This window comes from Myotis yumanensis, unplaced genomic scaffold, assembly GCF_028538775.1.
Source record: "Myotis yumanensis isolate MYYU_CA2020_CCGP unplaced genomic scaffold, mMyoYum1.0.hap1 SCAF_13, whole genome shotgun sequence".
Classification (NCBI taxonomy): Eukaryota; Metazoa; Chordata; class Mammalia; order Chiroptera; family Vespertilionidae; genus Myotis; species Myotis yumanensis.
In genome coordinates, this window is record NW_027223764.1 from 1,654,299 (window position 1) to 1,671,849 (window position 17,551).

General features: G+C 63.8%; 1 protein-coding gene across 1 annotated transcript in view; it reads left to right on the forward strand.

Moving 5' to 3' along the window:
- The window catches only part of LHPP (phospholysine phosphohistidine inorganic pyrophosphate phosphatase), a 36,354-nt gene that overhangs the window by 9,369 nt on the left and 9,434 nt on the right, over nucleotides 1-17,551 (forward strand). The window contains exons 2-6 of the mRNA XM_070432068.1: nucleotides 2,195-2,382; nucleotides 2,556-2,709; nucleotides 5,761-5,824; nucleotides 6,584-6,676; nucleotides 9,374-9,465. Of these exons, the coding sequence (XP_070288169.1) occupies nucleotides 2,195-2,382; nucleotides 2,556-2,709; nucleotides 5,761-5,824; nucleotides 6,584-6,676; nucleotides 9,374-9,465 (591 nt within the window). The remainder of the gene's footprint in view (nucleotides 1-2,194; nucleotides 2,383-2,555; nucleotides 2,710-5,760; nucleotides 5,825-6,583; nucleotides 6,677-9,373; nucleotides 9,466-17,551) is intronic.

Consider the following 17,551-nt stretch of genomic DNA (forward strand, 5'->3'; position numbering starts at 1 on the left):
AAAGCAGAGGTTTTGGGTGGACGCAGGTTGGTATTTCGAAGGGACCAGAGGCCGCAGTGTCCCCACGTGGGTTCTGTCATCTCGTCGTCTCGCCGGCTCCTGAAGTCGCGTTGGGAGCAGATGTGCGGCTCTGTCACCTCAGTCACACGATGCTCACTGTTCTGAGAAGGTCGCGTCGTAACTCATCAGCAATAATTAGTCCCCGGGCACCCCCGCTTCTCCCCTCAACGGCTCCATTAACTTGGGTGTGAATCACACTCTCTGGGCGCCAATCAGTGAGGCTCTGCCTGTGAGGTACAAGGTGATGCTATTAGTTACAATAATTAACTGCCTAATTAGAAACACAAAAGCTGTCTTTATGAAGGGCAATTAACCGCGCGCATGACGGGCCATCCGTAGCCCTATGATTAGGAAAGACAAATACTAAGAACGGGCTGAATCACGGCCGTTGACGAAGGCCCTGTCCGCTCCCGGTCTGCGTCCTCGCTCTAGTCAGCAGCTCTGCAATTACCTCCCAAATCTTGTGTGTCACCGCAGAGCCCGTGGCCCACGTGGCCCGGAACTGTGCCAGGGTGTGTCTTCACACTGAGGCTCGCTTGGCCCGGGACCATGGCAGGTGTGCCTTCACACTGGGGCCCACGTGGCCTGGGACCGTGGCAGGTGTGTCTTCACACTGAGGCTCGTGTGGCCCAGGACCATGGCAGGTGTGCCTTCACACTGGGGCCCACATGGCCTGGGACCGTGGCAGGTGTGCCTTCACACTGAGGACCACGTGGCCCGGGACCATGGCAGGTGTGCCTTCACGCTGAGGCCCGCGTGGCCCGGAACCATGGCAGGTGTGCCTTCATACTCAGGACCACGTGGCCCGGGACAGTGACAGGTGTGCCTTCACGCTGAGGCCCGCGTGGCCTGGGACAGTGACAGGTGTGCCTTCACGCTGAGGCCCGCGTGGCCCGGAACCATGGCAGGTGTGCCTCACACTGAGGCCCACGTGAACTGGGACCGTGGCAGGTGTGCCTTCACGCTGAGGCCTGCGTGGCCTGGGACCGTGGCAGGTGTGCCTTCACGCTGAGGCCCGCGTGGCCCGGGACAGTGACAGGTGTGCCTTCACGCTGAGGCCCGCGTGAACTGGGACCGTGGCAGGTGTGTCTTCACACTGAGGCCCACGTGAACTGGGACTGTGGCAGGCATGCCTTCACGCTGAGGCCCCTCTGTGCCCCCAGAGCAGACTCCCTCGGGGAGGCCACAGTGTGGGCAGGCTGGCCGGGAGGTCCCCTCTCTGGCTGTCGTTGGAACTTGGCATCAGCCAGTCGCTCAGCCAACGCCAGGGCCGCTGTGCGCCAGCTCCGCGGGAGGCCGGGTGCCGAGGCCTGAGCAGACCCTTCCTGACGCCACGGAGCACCTGGGTGACGACCAGGAGCACCTCAGCCGGCCCCTCAGCCAGGGCCTCCGCTCGGTCCCGGGCCCCTGCCTTTTGGGGAGACGGATCCAGAGTCCATTGGCGTCTGCAGTTCAGATGCGCAGGGCGAGTGCCGGGCGCTGGGAGGCACAGGGCCTGCCGGCAACGACCAGCAGTCACCGCCAGCCCGGCCGCGGGGCTCAGGGGCTGGGCGTCAGCCTGTGACCCAGGAGGTCCTGGGTTCGATGCCCGGTCAGGGGTCAGGCCCGGGGTGTGGGCTCCATCCCCAGTGGGGGGCGTGCAGGAGGCAGCCGATCCGTGATTCTCGCTCATCATGATGTTCCTCTCTCTCTCTCTCTCCCTTCCTCTCTGAAATCAATAAAAATATATTACAAAAATGAACTGACCTCCAGCCGGGCCGGGTGGGGTGGGGGTGGGGCAGGTGTCGGTGGGTCTCCGAGGCGGGAGGGTGTGGAGAGGCAGCGAGTGGAGGCAGGTGGCAGGGACGTGTCTCGGGCACAGAGAGGTGTCCCAGGAGGAGGGGAGGCGTGGGCAGGGCAGGTGGGACCTTGGGGAGCCTCAGGGGTGCCCCTCGGGACGAGAGGAGGGAGGTGGTGGGAGGCCTGGTCCCCTGGGAAGGGTCTGCTCCCCTCGGAATCACCAGCCTGAGCCCTGGGGTCCGTCGAGGCCCCTCGGGGCCCCAGGAGCAGCCTGCCCTGGCTGTTCCACTTGCCCGCGTCTGGCCGCTCCCGGGAGGCCGCCTGCCCGGTAACAGCACCCTCCGTCCCCCCCCAGGCTGAAGCGCTCGGGGCTGAAGGTGAGGTTCTGCACCAACGAGTCGCAGAAGTCCCGGGGGCGCCTGGTGGGCCAGCTGCGCCGCCTGGGCTTCGACGTCTCCGAGGCCGAGGTGACCGCCCCGCCCCCCGCCGCCTGCCGCATCCTCCAGGAGCGAGGCCTCCGGCCACACCTGCTGGTCCACGACGGTAGGCCTGCGGGTGCCGGGCCGGGGGTGCAGGCGCCCCATCCTTGGTGGGGCCGGGTCGGCATCCGTCTCCCCTGGGCCCCAGCACACGGAGGGGTGCGGGGTGGCACCTGCCCCAGCCCAGGGAGGGGCACGGGGTGGCACTGAACTGTATCCCTCCCTCTCTCTTTCCAGAAGTCCGCTCGGAATTCGATCAGATCGACACGTCCAACCCAAACTGTGTGGTCATTGCGGACGCGGGAGAACACTTTTCCTACCGGAACATGAACACGGCCTTCCAGGTGCTCATGGGGCTGAAGGACCCGGTGCTCATCTCCCTGGGGACGGGGTAAGTCAGCGTGAGACTCGCTCCGGGTCCGGCTCACAGAGCCACGGGGAGAAGGAGGCGGGAACGCGGGCGCGGTGGGCGCAGGGCGACGGCCTTCTCGCTCCCTCCCTCTTCTTTCTCTTTTCTTTAATCTTCAGCCGAGGAGTGAGGATATTTTTTCCGTTGATTTTTAGAGAGAGCGGACGGGGCGGGGGGGGGGGGGGAACATTGACGTGAGAGAGGCACATTGATTGGTTGCCCCCCACACGGACCCCGACCGGGCTGGGGATTGAACCCGCAACACAAGTACGTGCCCTTGACTGGGAATCGAACCCAAGACCCTTGGGCTGACGCTCTAACCACTGAGCAACCAGCCAGGTCCCTCCCTCCGTTTTCTTGCTTTTTCTCTTCATTTCTTCCTTCTTTCCTTTTGTAAACCTGCAACCTCCTGCAATTCAGGTCACTGCGAGCCACAGAACCTGGCCTGCTTAGCTCATTGACGGTCCGGGCAGGTCCTTGGCCTCCCTAACGTCCTGACTCATCACTAGAGAACATGCAGTTAAGAAACTCTGTTATAACTTGTTTGTGTTAACATTTTTTTAATCGTCTCTAACACATATACACACTCACACTAGAGGCCCAGTGCAAATTATGCATATAGATAGATAGATAGATAGATAGATAGATAGATTTCAGAGAGGAAGGGAGAGGGAGAGAGAAACATCCATGATGAGAGAGAATCATGGATCGGCTGCCTCCTGCACACCCCACACTGGGGGTCAAGCCCACATCCCCAGCATGTGCCTGACTGGGAATCGAACCGTGACCTCCTGGTTCATAGGTTGCCGCTCAACCGCTGAGCCCCGCCGGCCGGGCTTGTCTCTAGTTATTGAGTGATTCCAGGTCACGGGCAGTAGGCAGAGTAGGCATGTTGCTGACACCGGGAGAGCCGTGGAGTCCGTGGCGTTGGCCTGCGACTCCGTAGCGGCCTCGAGCGGCTGGTTTACAGACGAGCGGTGATGGGGTCTCTCGATGACGGAGTCTGACTGGCGTGAGGGGTTCGCTGCTCAGAAACAAGAGAAAGGAACCACAGCTTCGGGCCCATGTCCGCGTCCCGGGACAGCCCAGGGCCCCCGGAGGCTGCTATCACGTGGAGTGGGTCACGGATGGGGTGAGCCGTTCCCCCGGGCGCGGGGCAGAGCGCCCTGCTCTGGACACGGGTGATTTACAGGGGCATCTGCTTGGACCGGGAGCGGGAACTGCCTCTGTGATTCCTCTGTCACGTGGCCGGCGGGACATTAGGCTGTTGACGCGCAGACGGTGGGAGGTGAATGGCTCTGGCGGGAAAGGTCAAGCGATCGCTGTGCCGGGAGGCCCTGCTGACCGAGGGGAAGGGCAGAGGCAGAGCGTGAGGCCTCTCCGGCTGCTCCTCCCGCTTCCCCCGCCTGCCCAGCTCCCGGTGACCGCTGCGCTGCACGCTCGGACCAGCCTGGCCTGCAGGGTCTGTATGCGCCAGGAGCACCAGATAAATGCTTCCAGTCTCTTGTGTTTGGGGAATAGCCTAGGGGCATGCATATACACACACACACACACACACACACACATATGTACATATATATGTATTAATATATATTTTTACGGATGTCAGAGAGGAAGGGAGAGGGAGAGAGAGAGAGAGAGAAACATCAATGATGAAAGAGAATTATGGATCGGCTGCCTCCTGCGCACCCCACACTGGGGGTCGAACCTGAAACCCCGGCCTGTGCCCTGACCGGGAATCAAACCGTGACCTCCTGGTTCATAGGTTGATGCTCAACCACTGAGCCAAACAGGCCAGGGCCTGGGCTTTTATATTTTTTAAAAGTTAGGTTAGGTACTTGTACCGACTGTATCTAAAAATGCTTGTAGCTAACAGATGGCCTGCAAGACGCCTTCTTGCTTTCCTGAATGAACGAGAAATGAAGAAAAGCTCTGAGAGCGATAAAAGCAAGCCCAGGTTCCGTTAAAAAGCAAACGTTAAGGTTTCTAAGTTTGATTTTGGAAGTCAGTTTTTTCTTTAGACTCTAAAAATGCACGTAAGAAAGACAAGGTTTTTATTTAAGTGTTATTTTTTAGTGACAGTTTACAGTCGATAGTTATTATATGGTTATTATTTTTACCCTCCCCCGAGGATATTTTTCCCATTGATTTTTAGAGAGAGTGGAAGGGAGGGGGAGGGGGAGGAGAGAAACACTGATGTGAGAGACACACACTGATTGGCTGCCTCCCACACATGCCCCGACGGGGGCCAGGGTTGGACCCTGCAGTCGAGGAACGAGGTACGTGCCCTTGGCTGAGAATCGAATCCGTGATCCTTCAGTCTGCTGGGCAACACTCTAACCACTGAGCCGACCAGCCAGGGTTTGGCCCATTTTACAGATTAGGAAACTGAGGCCCAGAGGGCTTAAGCAACCCAAAGTCCCACAGTTAGGAGGAAGTGGAGAGGCTTGGAACGCCAAGGCCAGCATGCCTCCCCGCTCTTGCCCCTGTGTGCACATGCGGTTTAACGTCTCCCAATTTTGAGGAGCGTTGGGAAGGGGAAGGGGAGCTGGTGAGGTGGGTTCCCCGAGAGCCCAGCCGTCTCGGCCCCCGTTGTCTCCTCCTCAAGCTTCTGACGCCCACGGACCCCGCACGCCTCCTGACCTCTGGCTCACGGGACACGCGGCCGGGCGCCGGGAGCTAGCGGAGTTTTCTCCTTCAGGCAGCAATTAGGGTTAATTATTAGCAATTAGGGGCTCGCCGCATGCTCTGTGGACCTGCTGTCCTTTCCCAGGTCCCCCGTCTTTCTCTGTGTCAGCAGCTGGGCCCATCTGCCCCTCGGGTCCCCCATCCATCACGGTGGCCGAGTCCCCACAAAGCTGGCAGCGGGCCATTCTGGCCGAGGGCTGCTGGCCGGGCGTGGTGACCAGCACGGGCCACTCTCGGCTCGGCACCTGCACGGACCCTCACCCGCTGGCCCTCCGGACAGGACGGCATTTCTCTGGGCTCCCGGAGCTCAGCCGGCTCACCTGTCCCCCCCCCCCCCCCCCCCAGGCGCTACTACAAGGAGACCTCGGGCCTGATGCTGGACGTCGGCGGTTACATGAAGGCGCTCGAGGTACCTGCCCGGAGCCCTCCTCGCGCTCCAGGCTTCCTGGAGAAGGCGGCGTGCTCAGTGGCCCTCCTAGTGGGGCTGCCCCCGCCCCTGCCCCCGCCCCCGCCCCTGCCCCTGCGTGCTCCTGCCCTCCCAGCATGCCCTCTGCCGCCCTCCTCCTGGCTCTGTCTGTGGGGACCATGCTCACTCCCCACCCTGGGCACCTGCAGCCTGACGGGTCTTGACTGGACCCCTTCCCGCCCCCCGCCCCCCCACTCTGAAGGCCAGGCCCCGGCGGGGCTCCTAGCGTCCTCTGACCAATGCTTAGCCCGCTGTCCTGGCCTCGGCTCCGGCCCCGGCCAGCTCCTCTCACCGCCCGCCTGCACTGGGCACCAGCCCTGCCTGCCTGCACCCGTGCGGGGAGGGACAGACGGGACGTGGAGCCCTGGACGCATCCAGGGGGAGCTGTGACCAGCAGGGTGGGCGGGGGAGGGGAGAAGCAGGAATACGGGTGAGAACGCGGTCAGGTGCCCATATGATGCCCGAGACGGCCACCTCTGGGCCACCTCCCCCACAGCTGGGGGTTTGAGCAGGTGGCGAGCCTGGAGGTGCGGGCTCCGAGCGTCCCAGGCAGCCCGACATGGCGTCGTCCGCTCGTGTCTATCAGATGTGTCTCGGGCTCACATGTCCTGCCCCCTGGCCCCTGGTTCCCGGAGGGAGGCCTTCCCTGCAGTCGGGGTCCCGTTGCTTCGCCCCACGCCCACGCGTGCCCTCTCTCTGCAGTACGCCTGCGGCGTCGAGGCCGAGGTGGTGGGCAAGCCCTCCCCGGAGTTCTTCAGGTCGGCCCTGCGGGAGCTGGGCGTGGAGGCCCACCAGGTAGGTTGCCTTGCGGACGCGGATGCGGATGCGCGTGGAGGCAGCTGTGTCCGGAGGGGACCTCACACGCCGCCCGGGGGCTTGGGGGCTCAGGCAGCCTGTGGGCCGGGCAGCCACGTGCGAACCCCCCACCACGAGAGCTGATTTGGCTGGAAACGGGGAAAAGGCAGCAAAGGAAGTCCACTGAGTGTTTTATTTATTGTTTTTTAAATATATTTTTATTGATGTCAGAGAGGAAGGGAGAGGGAGGGAGAGATAGAAGCATCCATGATGAGAGAGAATCATGGACCGGCCGCCTCCTGCACGCCCCACACTGGGGATCGAGCCCGCAACCCGGGCTGTGCCCTGACCGGGAATCGAACACTGACCTCCTGGTTCCTAGGTCGACGCTCCATCGCTGAGCCACGCCGGCAGGGCTTCCTCTTGTTTTTTAAAGCAAATCCAGCCTTGCCGTTGCTGTGCCCTCTCTAGTCTAGGACGCCTTTCAGAGAACGTTTATTTTAGACACAACTGGACAATGCTCTAAAACACCCAACAGTGGCCCCGAGACACAGAAGGACGCTCAGCCTCAGGACCACAGTGAGGGCCCCTCGCGCCCCTCAGCCGGCCGCGCGAATTCAAACAAGAAGCGAGGGCTCCCCCTGTAGGAAGCCAGTGGTAATGTGAGGCGGGGCGGCCCTCTGGGGACAGCTCCGCGGATTGAAAACATGTTCCCACGAATCGCACGCATGACTCTTCCTAGCAGCACGATTCACAATAGCAGACGAGAAAAACAGTGCGTGTCCACCGGCAGGTGAAGGGCCCACGGCCCGTGGCGCGCTCACACAACGGGGCATTTCAGCAGGAGAGGAATGAGATGCGGTGAAATGCTGCATTGTGGGTGGGAACGTGCGAGTGGAAGCAGCCAGGCACAAAGGCCGCCTTTTGTATGTTCCATGATATTTGTGGGAAGTGCCCCGAAGAGTCAGGTCCACAGAAACGTCAAACAGGCCAGGGCTGTGGCGTGTGGGGGCTCGGGGTGGCCGGCTGCCTCGTGGGCGTGGGCCTCCTGTTGGGGTGATGATGCACTTAATGCCACGGATTTGAAACTTTGAAATGGTTACATTGGTGAACCTGGTGTGTATTTTATCACAATGAAACAAAAAATCTACCCCCAAATCAATAGTAAATCTTTAGTATTCTCTAATATCAATCCATTTTTAAAAAATATATATATTTTTATTGATTTCAGAGATGAAGGGGGAGAGAGAGAGAGAAACATCAATGATGAGAGAGAATCATGGATCAGCTGCCTCAAGCCCACCACCCGGGCACGTGCCCCAACTAGGAATAGAACCGTGACCTCCTGGTTCATAGGCCGACGCCCACCACTGAGCCACGCCAGCCGAGCACAATGCACCTTTTTATGATACCAGTCCACATTAAGTCTCCCTGACCGTCTCAGAAATGGGCTCTTAATGTCGATTTGTTTTTGCGTCAAATCCAAACAAGGTCTGTGCCTTTCTTGCATGTGGCTTTCGTCTCTTAAATCTTTTTAACTTTTATCATGAATCATTGCAGCTGTTGCTGCAAGGAGAGACTCGCATAACGAACCCTCTGTCCCCAACCCTGAGCTCCAGTAATGACCAACTACTAGAGCACTTTTAAAAATTGTTTTTAACTGTCCGTTGTGAAATAATTTCACATTGACAAGGAAGTTGCAAAAACAGTACAAGGAACGCCCATACGCCTGAAACCAGCTCCCAGTGCTGACGTCCCAGACCAGAAAGGCCACTGCTGGGCTGACTGCCCACTGCCCGCAGCTCCTGGAACCACCGCGGGCCCGGCTGGGCCGCGTCCTCCCTCCCGCACTGAGGCCGAGGGGGCGGCGCCGACAGGTGCTGCTGTATTTCCCCCGACGGCGCACCTCCTGACCTCTATCTTCTCACCAATGATTTTCTAAATCCTCAGCGATTGGGCAGTAATTGCTGCTCCGAGTGCGATGATTGCCCTTCACCGCCAGGAACGCTGTGAAATCCCCTGGGCCGCGCGCTTGCTATTCGGGCTGCACGCTGTCCAGACAGACATCGCGGCCCGTGGCTGCGCCCGGCAGGCCCCGCACTCAGCAGGCCCCGCACCCAACAGGCCCCGCACCCAGCAGGCCCCGCACCCAACAGGCCCCGCACCCAACAGGCCCCGCACCTGGCAGGCCCCGCACCCGGCAGGCCCCACACCCGGCAGGCCCCGCACCTGGGCTCCTCCAGCCTCACTTGGGCGCCAGGCTTGGCCTGGGCCTGGGCGTCGGACCATCAGGCAGAATCCCAGCTGCGGCTCCTCCACCAGAGTCCTCCCTCCCGGGCCCAGGTCCCCGTGTCACTGCCTGGGCCACGCCCACTGGTGTCCTTGTAACGGGGAGAAGTTCTGTTTTTCTCTTTTTTAAATTTATTTCAGAAAGCAAGGGAGAGGGAGACAGAAACATGACTGATGAGACTCATGGATCGGCTGCCTCCTGCACGCCCCACACTGGGGATGGAGCCCACAACCCGGGCGCCCCCCCCCCCCCGTGCCCTGACCGGGAATCGAACCCTGACCTCCTGGCTCCTAGGTCGGCGCTCAACCCCTGAGCCACGCCGGCCGGGCTAGGATGGTGGTTTTAAACATCAAGCAGTTTCTGATGTCAAACAAGGACTGACCCCTGCCGTGGCTTCTGTGTGACAGGCCGTCATGATCGGAGACGACATCCTGGGCGACGTCGGCGGGGCGCAGCGGTGCGGGATGCGGGCGCTGCAGGTGCGGACGGGGAAGTTCAGGTGAGCGCCTCCGTGCCGGCACCTGCCGCCCTCCCCGCGGCTCCTGTGGGTCGTCCAAGATAGAGGGGGCTGTTCTTCCCACAGGGGGGCACACTGCTGGTCCTCCGGGCCGGCCGGGCTGCCTTCCCCGCAGACCGTGGCTTTGGCACCGGGTCCGAGTCCCAGGACGGATTTGAGTGGGTGCGTCACGCGGAGAGAAAAGGCGAAGGCTCTGGCGTCTCACCCAGCAGGTTGGGTGACTGGTGAGAGCGGTGACGCTGGGCATTGGGCCCCCCTGGCCAGCCCCCCGCTCCTTCTGCCCCGCCCTCTCCATCACGTGGGAGACAGAGAGCCCTCTCTCCGCTGCCCATTCAGGGGCACGGTGCACACGAGTGCACACAGTGGGACCACAGAGTGTGAGAGCCTCGTTGGTAGCGTTTCATATAGCGACACATGCCCGTCCCTGATGTTGCTCTCACCTGCTGGTTTGCATGTTGAGCAGCTCCCAGAAAGTTCGGGCTGGCCTCCGCTTTCCTGCTGGGCAGTGGGGCCCGCACTGCCCCCTACCCCCAGCAGAGGGCTCTGTGGGCGCACAGACTGCGCCTTGGCCGGGTTGGGCCGGGCCCAGCTGGACAGTCCTAGGAGACGAGTGCTCCGTGGCCCCCCCACACACACACCTCCCAGGGCCGGAAATCCATGGGGGCTCTGCAGGCCAATGACCAGCCCACGAGTCAGCTGTGCCCTGGGGACTAGGCCTGGGTCCTTCCCTGCAGCCATCCACCCCTGGCACCGGCTTCCTCCAGGGCCGCCCACCACCTCCAGGCTCTGCCCCCCGCTCCCACCACCATCTGTGTGAGCGAGAAGCGAGAGGTTTGATGGTCAGCGTGTCCCATGTCAGCGCCAGATGTGAGCCGGGCAGGGGCCAGGGCCTCCCATCCGAACCGCCCGCGTGGCCCCTGGATGGTCAGGAGCCGAGGTCCCTGGATGGTCAGCAGGCATCGGAGGGCCCCATGGACCCTGTCCTCTGTCGGTGGCCTTGGTCTGGCCTTGGCTGACCTGGGAGAGCCAGGCGAGTGGTGTGGCCTTGTCGCAGGCCCAGGTGGCGGGCAGCCGTGTGGGAGGGAGCCGGTGCTCACGCCTGGCCTCGGGGCCTCTCCGTTGGCTGGAGGCCACGGGCAGGGGTGGGGGCCGAGCTGAGTGCCAGTGTGGACGGGGTCCTGCTGCAGGAGGCCCCCTCGGACCAGCGTCTTCGAGGTGGGCACACACACACACACACACACACGTGCACGCATACATGCATGCACACACGTGTGTGTGCACACACATTTACATACACATATGCACACACACGTGGGTCAGGTTGCGTGGCTGAGGCCTGGTGCTGGGTGTGTAGGATCTGGGCTCACCCAGGGTGTGAGATGTGCCTAGGACCTGTGATGTCTCGCTTCCTCCTGCCTTTTCATTAACGGCCCAGAGCAGAGGATGAGGCTCCCGAGGTGGGAGAGGCCCCAGGGAGGCCTGAACTTGGGGAGTCCCAGCAGGAAAGCTCAGTCCCGCCCAGCCGGGTGGCTCAGTGGTTGAGCATTGACCTATGAACCAGGAGGTCACAGTTCAATTCCCGTTCAGGGCACATGCCTGGGTTTCGGGCTCCATCCCCAGGAGGGGGTGTGCATGAGGCAGCAGGTTAAAGATTCTCTCTCTCGTTGTTTCTATCTCTCACTCCCTTTCTCTCTGAAATCAATAAAAATATTTTAAAGAGAAAGCTGAGCCCCCTCCGAGGAAGGGCCCAGAGCTTGGCCCAGGCGGGGCCCCTCTGGCAGCACCATTTGGGGGGCGGCTCCCTGGCAGCCCTGGCACGGACGGAGCCACAGAGCTTCCCTCCGCGCCTGCTGTGTGGACCGGCCCCGGGGGCGCGGCCTCACTGGCTGCAGGGAAGGCCTGTGGCTCTCCACCTGCCTGGTTCCTGGGAGCCAGGCGCACCGGCCGCTGGCAGACCAACCCGCCCGAGCCCGGAGGCTGCTGCTCCTCCAGACACCGCTCGGTGGTCCCGTGACCGCGGCCCCGGGGGACGATGGCGCTTCCTCCCTCGGGGGTCTGCCCACCGACGGCAGGTCCTGTGGTCCAGCGAGTCCCCGGGGCCCAGAGGGCGCGTCGCGGGGCCTGTTCAGAGGAGACGGCAAGCCCTGCGAGGCCACCTGTCTGGAGCTGCAGAGGCCGGGCTCCAGCTCGGTGCTGCCACCTTCCTCCTGGGAGCGCCCTGCCCTGTGGTCAGATCCTGCAGGGAGAGCCCTGGGCCCCTCCTGCCTGCCCGTGACAGGCCTCGTCCCCATGGGGCTGGCACAGGCCTCCTCCCCGAGGGGCCGGCACAGGCCTCCTCCCCGTGGGGTCGGCACAGGCCTCCTCCCCGTGGGGTCGGCACAGGCCTCCTCCCCGTGGGGCCGGCACAGGCCTCCTCCCGTGGGGCCGGCACAGGCCTCCTCCCGAGGGGCCGGCGCTCTTTTCCTTATTAAAACCCAACGAGTGAGGACATTTCTTCATTGATTTCTGCAACCCAGGCACGTGCTGTTGACCAGGAATCAAACCGAGACCCTCCAGTGCGCAGGCCGATGCTCTAACCACTGAGCTGCCGGCCAGGGCGGGGCCAGCACGTTCTGGACCAGCAGCCTGCCCTTTGGGGGCGTCTTCTCGGCCTGGATTCCAGGTGTCCCCCCAGGCCCCTCCCGGGAGACTCAGTGCGCCATCTGCTCCCAAGCTCCGCCGGGCCCCGCCATGGGGGCCTTCGCCCAGCGGGGCGGCCGGTGGGCTGGCTCCGGTTCCAGCCGCCTACGCCAGGCTGGGAGGTGAGGGTGCCGGGCTGCCCCGACAGCGGCTGCCCCAGCCTCAGCCCTGACGGGGCTCCGTGACTTTGCCGCCACTGACTTCGCTTCCGGGAAGAGGCTCTGGGTTCTGTTTGGAACGAAGTAGAACTTCCTTCCAGGGCCAGGTGCCGCTTGGGGACGAGAGCGCAACCGGGTGTTCCCTTCCCGCCGCCCCCCCCCCCCCCCCCCCCCATGCCCAGGAGAGCAGCTGCGGAGGCAGCGGAGGCGAGCTGGGGCCGGAGCGGGTCCAGCCCAGGCAGGCCCTGCCGGCCACCTGACTCCACCCAGGGCCGAGGAGGCGGTGACAGGTGCAGCCCCGGAAGTCACGGCTCTGCTGCCTGTGGTCACAGCAGCTAAAGCCGGGCTCCCTCCACCTCCCGTGTGGGCGCAGCAGGTCTGGGCAGCGCCGGCCACAGCGGGTCCGAGGGGTAAAGGGACACCTCACCCGCCGAGTGCACAGCGGGGACTGTGGCTGCCCGGACGGCCTCCGCCCGCCACGACCCTGACCCTGACCCTGGCCCTGACCCTGACCCTGACCCTGACCTGGCCACTGGGCTCTGGGCTCTGCCGAGGCCCCGAGGGCATCAGAGCCACCTGCTGGGAGCCCCTCTGAGATCTGGGACAGTGTTGGCTCAGGGGCCGGGGCTCTGGGCACAAGCCAGTCCCGGGGCCGGGCGGGAGCACAGGGAACCGCTGGCCTCAGTGACGGGCATGTGACCGAGCAGGCCAGGGAGCCGGCCCGGGACTTCCCAGAAGCCGAGGCCGGCGGCCAGTGACACCTGAGCTGAGAAGCACCAGTGGTGTCCCATGACCCCCCGGGAAAACTCTGCCGAGGGAAGCTGCCAGCAGGAGGGCGGAGCCTGGAACAGAGACCCCCCATCGGTCCTGGGGCAGAGATCCCCCATCGGTCCTGAGGCAGAGACCCCCTCATCGGTCCTGGGGCAGAGAGCCCCCCCATCGGTCCTGGGGCAGAGACCCCCCCGTCGGTCCTGGGGCAGGGACCCCCCGTCGGTCCTGGGGCAGAGACCCCCCGTCGGTCCTGGGGCAGAGACCCCCCCGTCGGTCCTGGGCTGCCGTGAGGCCGGCGCTGCCTCTGCCCTCCCGCAGAGCCGGCCACTCACTTGCGTGCTGTGAGCCGTGCGGCAGGATGACCGCAGGACGGGGCCAGACGGTGTCGGCTCCCCTGTGCCGTGTGCCCGCCAGGAACCGCCCAGGGGCCGCTTTCCTTACACACGTGACATGTGGTGCGTGAGGCCCATCCCTGTGCCAGGGCCAGAGGCCTCTGCGTGGCCTTTGGCCGGCGTCCCTGCGGCTGTCTCCGGGCCCGGCAGGTGCCCGAGGGACCTCATCTAACCTCGGAGGACACGGTGCCGTGAGGGTGTGTCCGAGCTGTTCCCACATAGACCAGGCTGCCCGGAGAGGGCGAGTCCCCGTCTCTAGAGATGACCCGCAGGGGCTGGCCGACTCCTGCTGGGAACCGGGGAGGGGCTCGGGGGCCGGAGGCAGGGCCCAGCGAGGCCTCGGCCATGGAGAGCTGGGGACTGAGCGGCATCTGTGGGTGCCCGTCATTTCTGTCTCCCAGGACCGCCTGGGGGGCTGGGCCTGTCTCCCCCCCCCCCCCCCCCCCGTAGACGCTGAGATTTCAGTGTTGCCAGCTGCCACTTGCAGATGTGGAACCCACGCCCAGGCGGGCAGGGGGTGGGCACTGGCATCCGAGCCTCGGTTCCACCCGCTCTCTGACCTGCCCTGGGTCCCGGGCTGTTAGCGGCAGAGCTGGGCCAGCGGTGAGGCCCTGGGCGCAGGGAGGTGGCGGCCGAGGCTGGAGGAACGCCCTTTACCGACCGGCCGTGTGGCGAAGTCTACGCCTTCGGGTGTCATCTAGGTGTTTTATGACGAGAGTGTAACCATCCTATCAGAGCAAGAGGTTTTCCTTAAAGTACAGTTGCGTCCCCCACCCCATAGGTTTGTGAATTTGGGGGGTTCTTAAAAAGGAAAGCCACCAAAACAGAAGCCCCCCCAAACACCCCGACGGCTGGGCCTGTGCACAGCCCGGTCCCTCCTCACAGACTAGTCCAGTGATGGCGAACCTTCTGAGCTCGGCGTGTCAGCATTTTGAAAAACCCTAACTTAACTCTGGTGCCGTGTCACATATAGAAATTTTTGATATTTGCAACCATAGTAAAACAAAGACTTATATTTTTTATATTTGTTTTATATATTTAAATGCCATTTAACAAAGAAAAATCAACCGAAAAAATGAGTTCGCGTGTCACCTCTGACACGCGTGTCATAGGTTCGCCATCACTGGACTAGACTAAGCGGGTACAGACCTCCGCTATGGAAACGGCGCCGCCTCACCTGCAGGCACGCGGCCGGGACGGCTACACGGCTGCGGCGTTCCGTCCAGGAGGGACGGGGCGGGGGCTGTGGTCCCAGTGACTGTAACCCCGATGCCTTCTCTCGGAGCCCCCACAGCGCTCCCTCTCCCGGGGGGCAGAGCTGTGGCCTCCACCTGCAGGCTGCGGAGCCCAGGGCGGGTCAGGCTGTCTCGGCCGAACCTGGAGAGAGGCTCCCTGGCTGGAGCGCCAGGTGGCCGGGACCTGTCACAGGAGCCAGTCCAGCCCCTCTGCCTCTGACGCAGGGGAGGGGGCCTGGGAGGAGAGGCTGGTGAAGACGAGAGGGTGGTCAGGGGTCGGCGTCAGCCACAGACCCGCACTCTGGACGAGGGTCCCGGGGGTCCCGGCTCTGCTTCTCCATATTCCCCTCTGCCCACTCCCTGCCCTTCTCTCTGCCCTCGGCTTCCTGCCTCTTTCAGACCTTTAGGGTCAGCTGCCCGTTCCCTCCCTCACCCTGCTCTCTGCTGGGGCCGCTAGAGGGCGCCCCGCTGCCAGGCCCCAGACAGGCCACATGGGCAGGACGCACAGGCCCACACCCTCCCTCTTTCCCGGGGACTGGCCGTCAGTCCCGCCTCTGAGCCGCCAGGGACTGGGCTGGTGGGTCCGCCTCTGAGCCGCCGGGAGCTGTGTGGCCCGGCCTCCCCAGGCTCGCCCACCCCGGCCCCCCTCCCTGCACCTCTCGTGGGTGTGGTCAGTGAGGCGGGGAGAACCCAGGTGCTGGCCCTCGGGCCTCCCCGCAGGTGCCATGGGCGTCAGTCTGCTGGACCTAAAGCCGGTGGACGGCCTGAGTCAGCCTCACCTGAGCCTCTTCCTTCTCCAGCCGGCACCCCTCAGGGAGGAGCCTGCCCCCCAGTGCCCTTGGCGTGGGGGCTCCCCACTCCCTCTGCACAGAGAGGCCGTCTCCCCTCGGCGATCAGCCCTCGGCCTCTCCCGCCCTCGCCCTGGCTCTGCTGGGCTGTCCCCTCATCCCGCCCCATCCGTCCTGTAGGCATCCGGGGGTTCCCAGCTCCCCTGGCCACCCCCACCCGCTGGCCCCGCAGCCCCCCACCTGGAAAGTGGGTCCATATTCACCACCACCCTCTGGAGACCAGGAGAGAAGCCGGGTCTGCCTGGAGCCGGGTCAGAGGAGGGCGATGAGTCCTGATGTCTGCGAGGGAGCTGCTCACAGGGCAGCGCGGACGGACGGGCGGACTGACGCAGCCTTAGCCCTGCAGGCACTGCTCGCTGCTCACCTCCTGCCTCCCTCCTCCCTCCTCCCTCCAGACAGGGCGGGAAGTGTGGCCTCGTCTCTGAACCGCGGAGATCGTGTGCCCCCCACCCCTGCGCCCTCCCGACCCCAGGTGCCCGGAGCCTGCAGGGGGCCGGCCCCGGAGCAGGAGGAGGCCGAGGCTGATGAATATGCTGTACGCCCGGGTTTAATTGGAGCATAATTGTAATCCATATGCCTGTTAAGGTAATTACACTTATAACCCTAATATAATCCATAGCTCATTAAGGCGCCGTAATTAACATTCACAGAAACCTCGCAATTACTGGAGTATCCTCTACGCTGGCCTTCGGGGCTGGGAATGAGGCCGCCCGCCCCCGCCCCCGGGCCTCTGACTGCACCTCGGGGCTCCGGGCACGAGAGCGCCCCCCCTCGCTGGCTGGGGTCAGTGCCCCGTCACCACTCGGCCAGGACAGGGCAGCAGCGGAGGGGAGCCTGTGACTCGGCTGCCCCCGCTCGGCTGGGTTCTGGCTCCACAGACTCAGCCTGACAGGCGGGTGTTGAAGGAAGAGAATGAGAAACGCATGAGAACGAGAGGCAAAGCCAAACTCGGGGCGCGGGCGCTTCCTCCCCCCTCGGAGGTGGGGGGGTCTCCCTGGGGCTCCCCCACCCTTCCTGCCCCTGCGGGCGCACCTGTGCCCGCCTCCCTGCCCTGGGGGGGGCCGGGGGAGCTGTGCCCACACTGTCCCCGGGTCCACCCCCCGGGGAGGGCAGCCTGGGCCTGGGCAGGGGGCTCATCACCAGCTGCCCGGCTCCCACCGCGGCCGAACACGGGAGCGGCGGCTTGGGACCCACTGTTATTGTGGCGGAGCCTCGGGTCCCGGCACATGCTCTGTGTTTCCTCCGCCGTCCGAGGGTGGGCCGCGAGCAGCCGTCTCCCCGACAGAAAGGGAGCCGTTCTCAGGCTCTGGCGAAGCTGCTTCTGCCAAGAGCTCTCGGGAGGATGTTTGGGGAAAACGTCAGGGCGTTCATTTTTCTCTCGACCTTCCCGGGGCCTGGACGCCGGAAGTAAGAGGAGTTATAAATAAAGACGTGGCCGCGGCCAGGCCTGGCCCTCCCCCCTCCGTCCCTCCATGGTTTCCCCGCAGATGGTACAGGCACAGGGGCCCCGCCGTGGCCCCGCCTCTGCGAGGAGGTAACAATGTTTCCAGATAGAAGAGGGACGGACGGACGGACGGACGGACGGACAGCCAGGGTTCCAGCCCCAGAGAGCAGAGAAGAGAGACGGGAAGAGGGCAGTGGCGAGAACACGGGGGGTGGGGGGGGGGGGGCGCCTAGCCAGGGGGTTCCAGCAAGATGGAGCCATCGGAAGAGGGGCATGAGCTCCGAGTGTCGCCCGTCGGTCCTGGAGGTGGGAGGCGTTGGTTCTATGGTTCTTCACTGCTCGCTGGCAGCACTGCCCGTCCGCCCACTGCAGGCATCTGGCTGGGTCTTCCTGCACCCCCCTCTCCTGCACCCCCCTCACCGTGGGTCCCAGGCTCCCAGCCAGGGGACCGGCTGGCTTCCCCGGGGCCTGCACTCGCCAGGGCTGCTGCTGACATGGAGGCCACCCGCTGAGGCCGCCCGGGGGGACGCGGGTGGGCCAG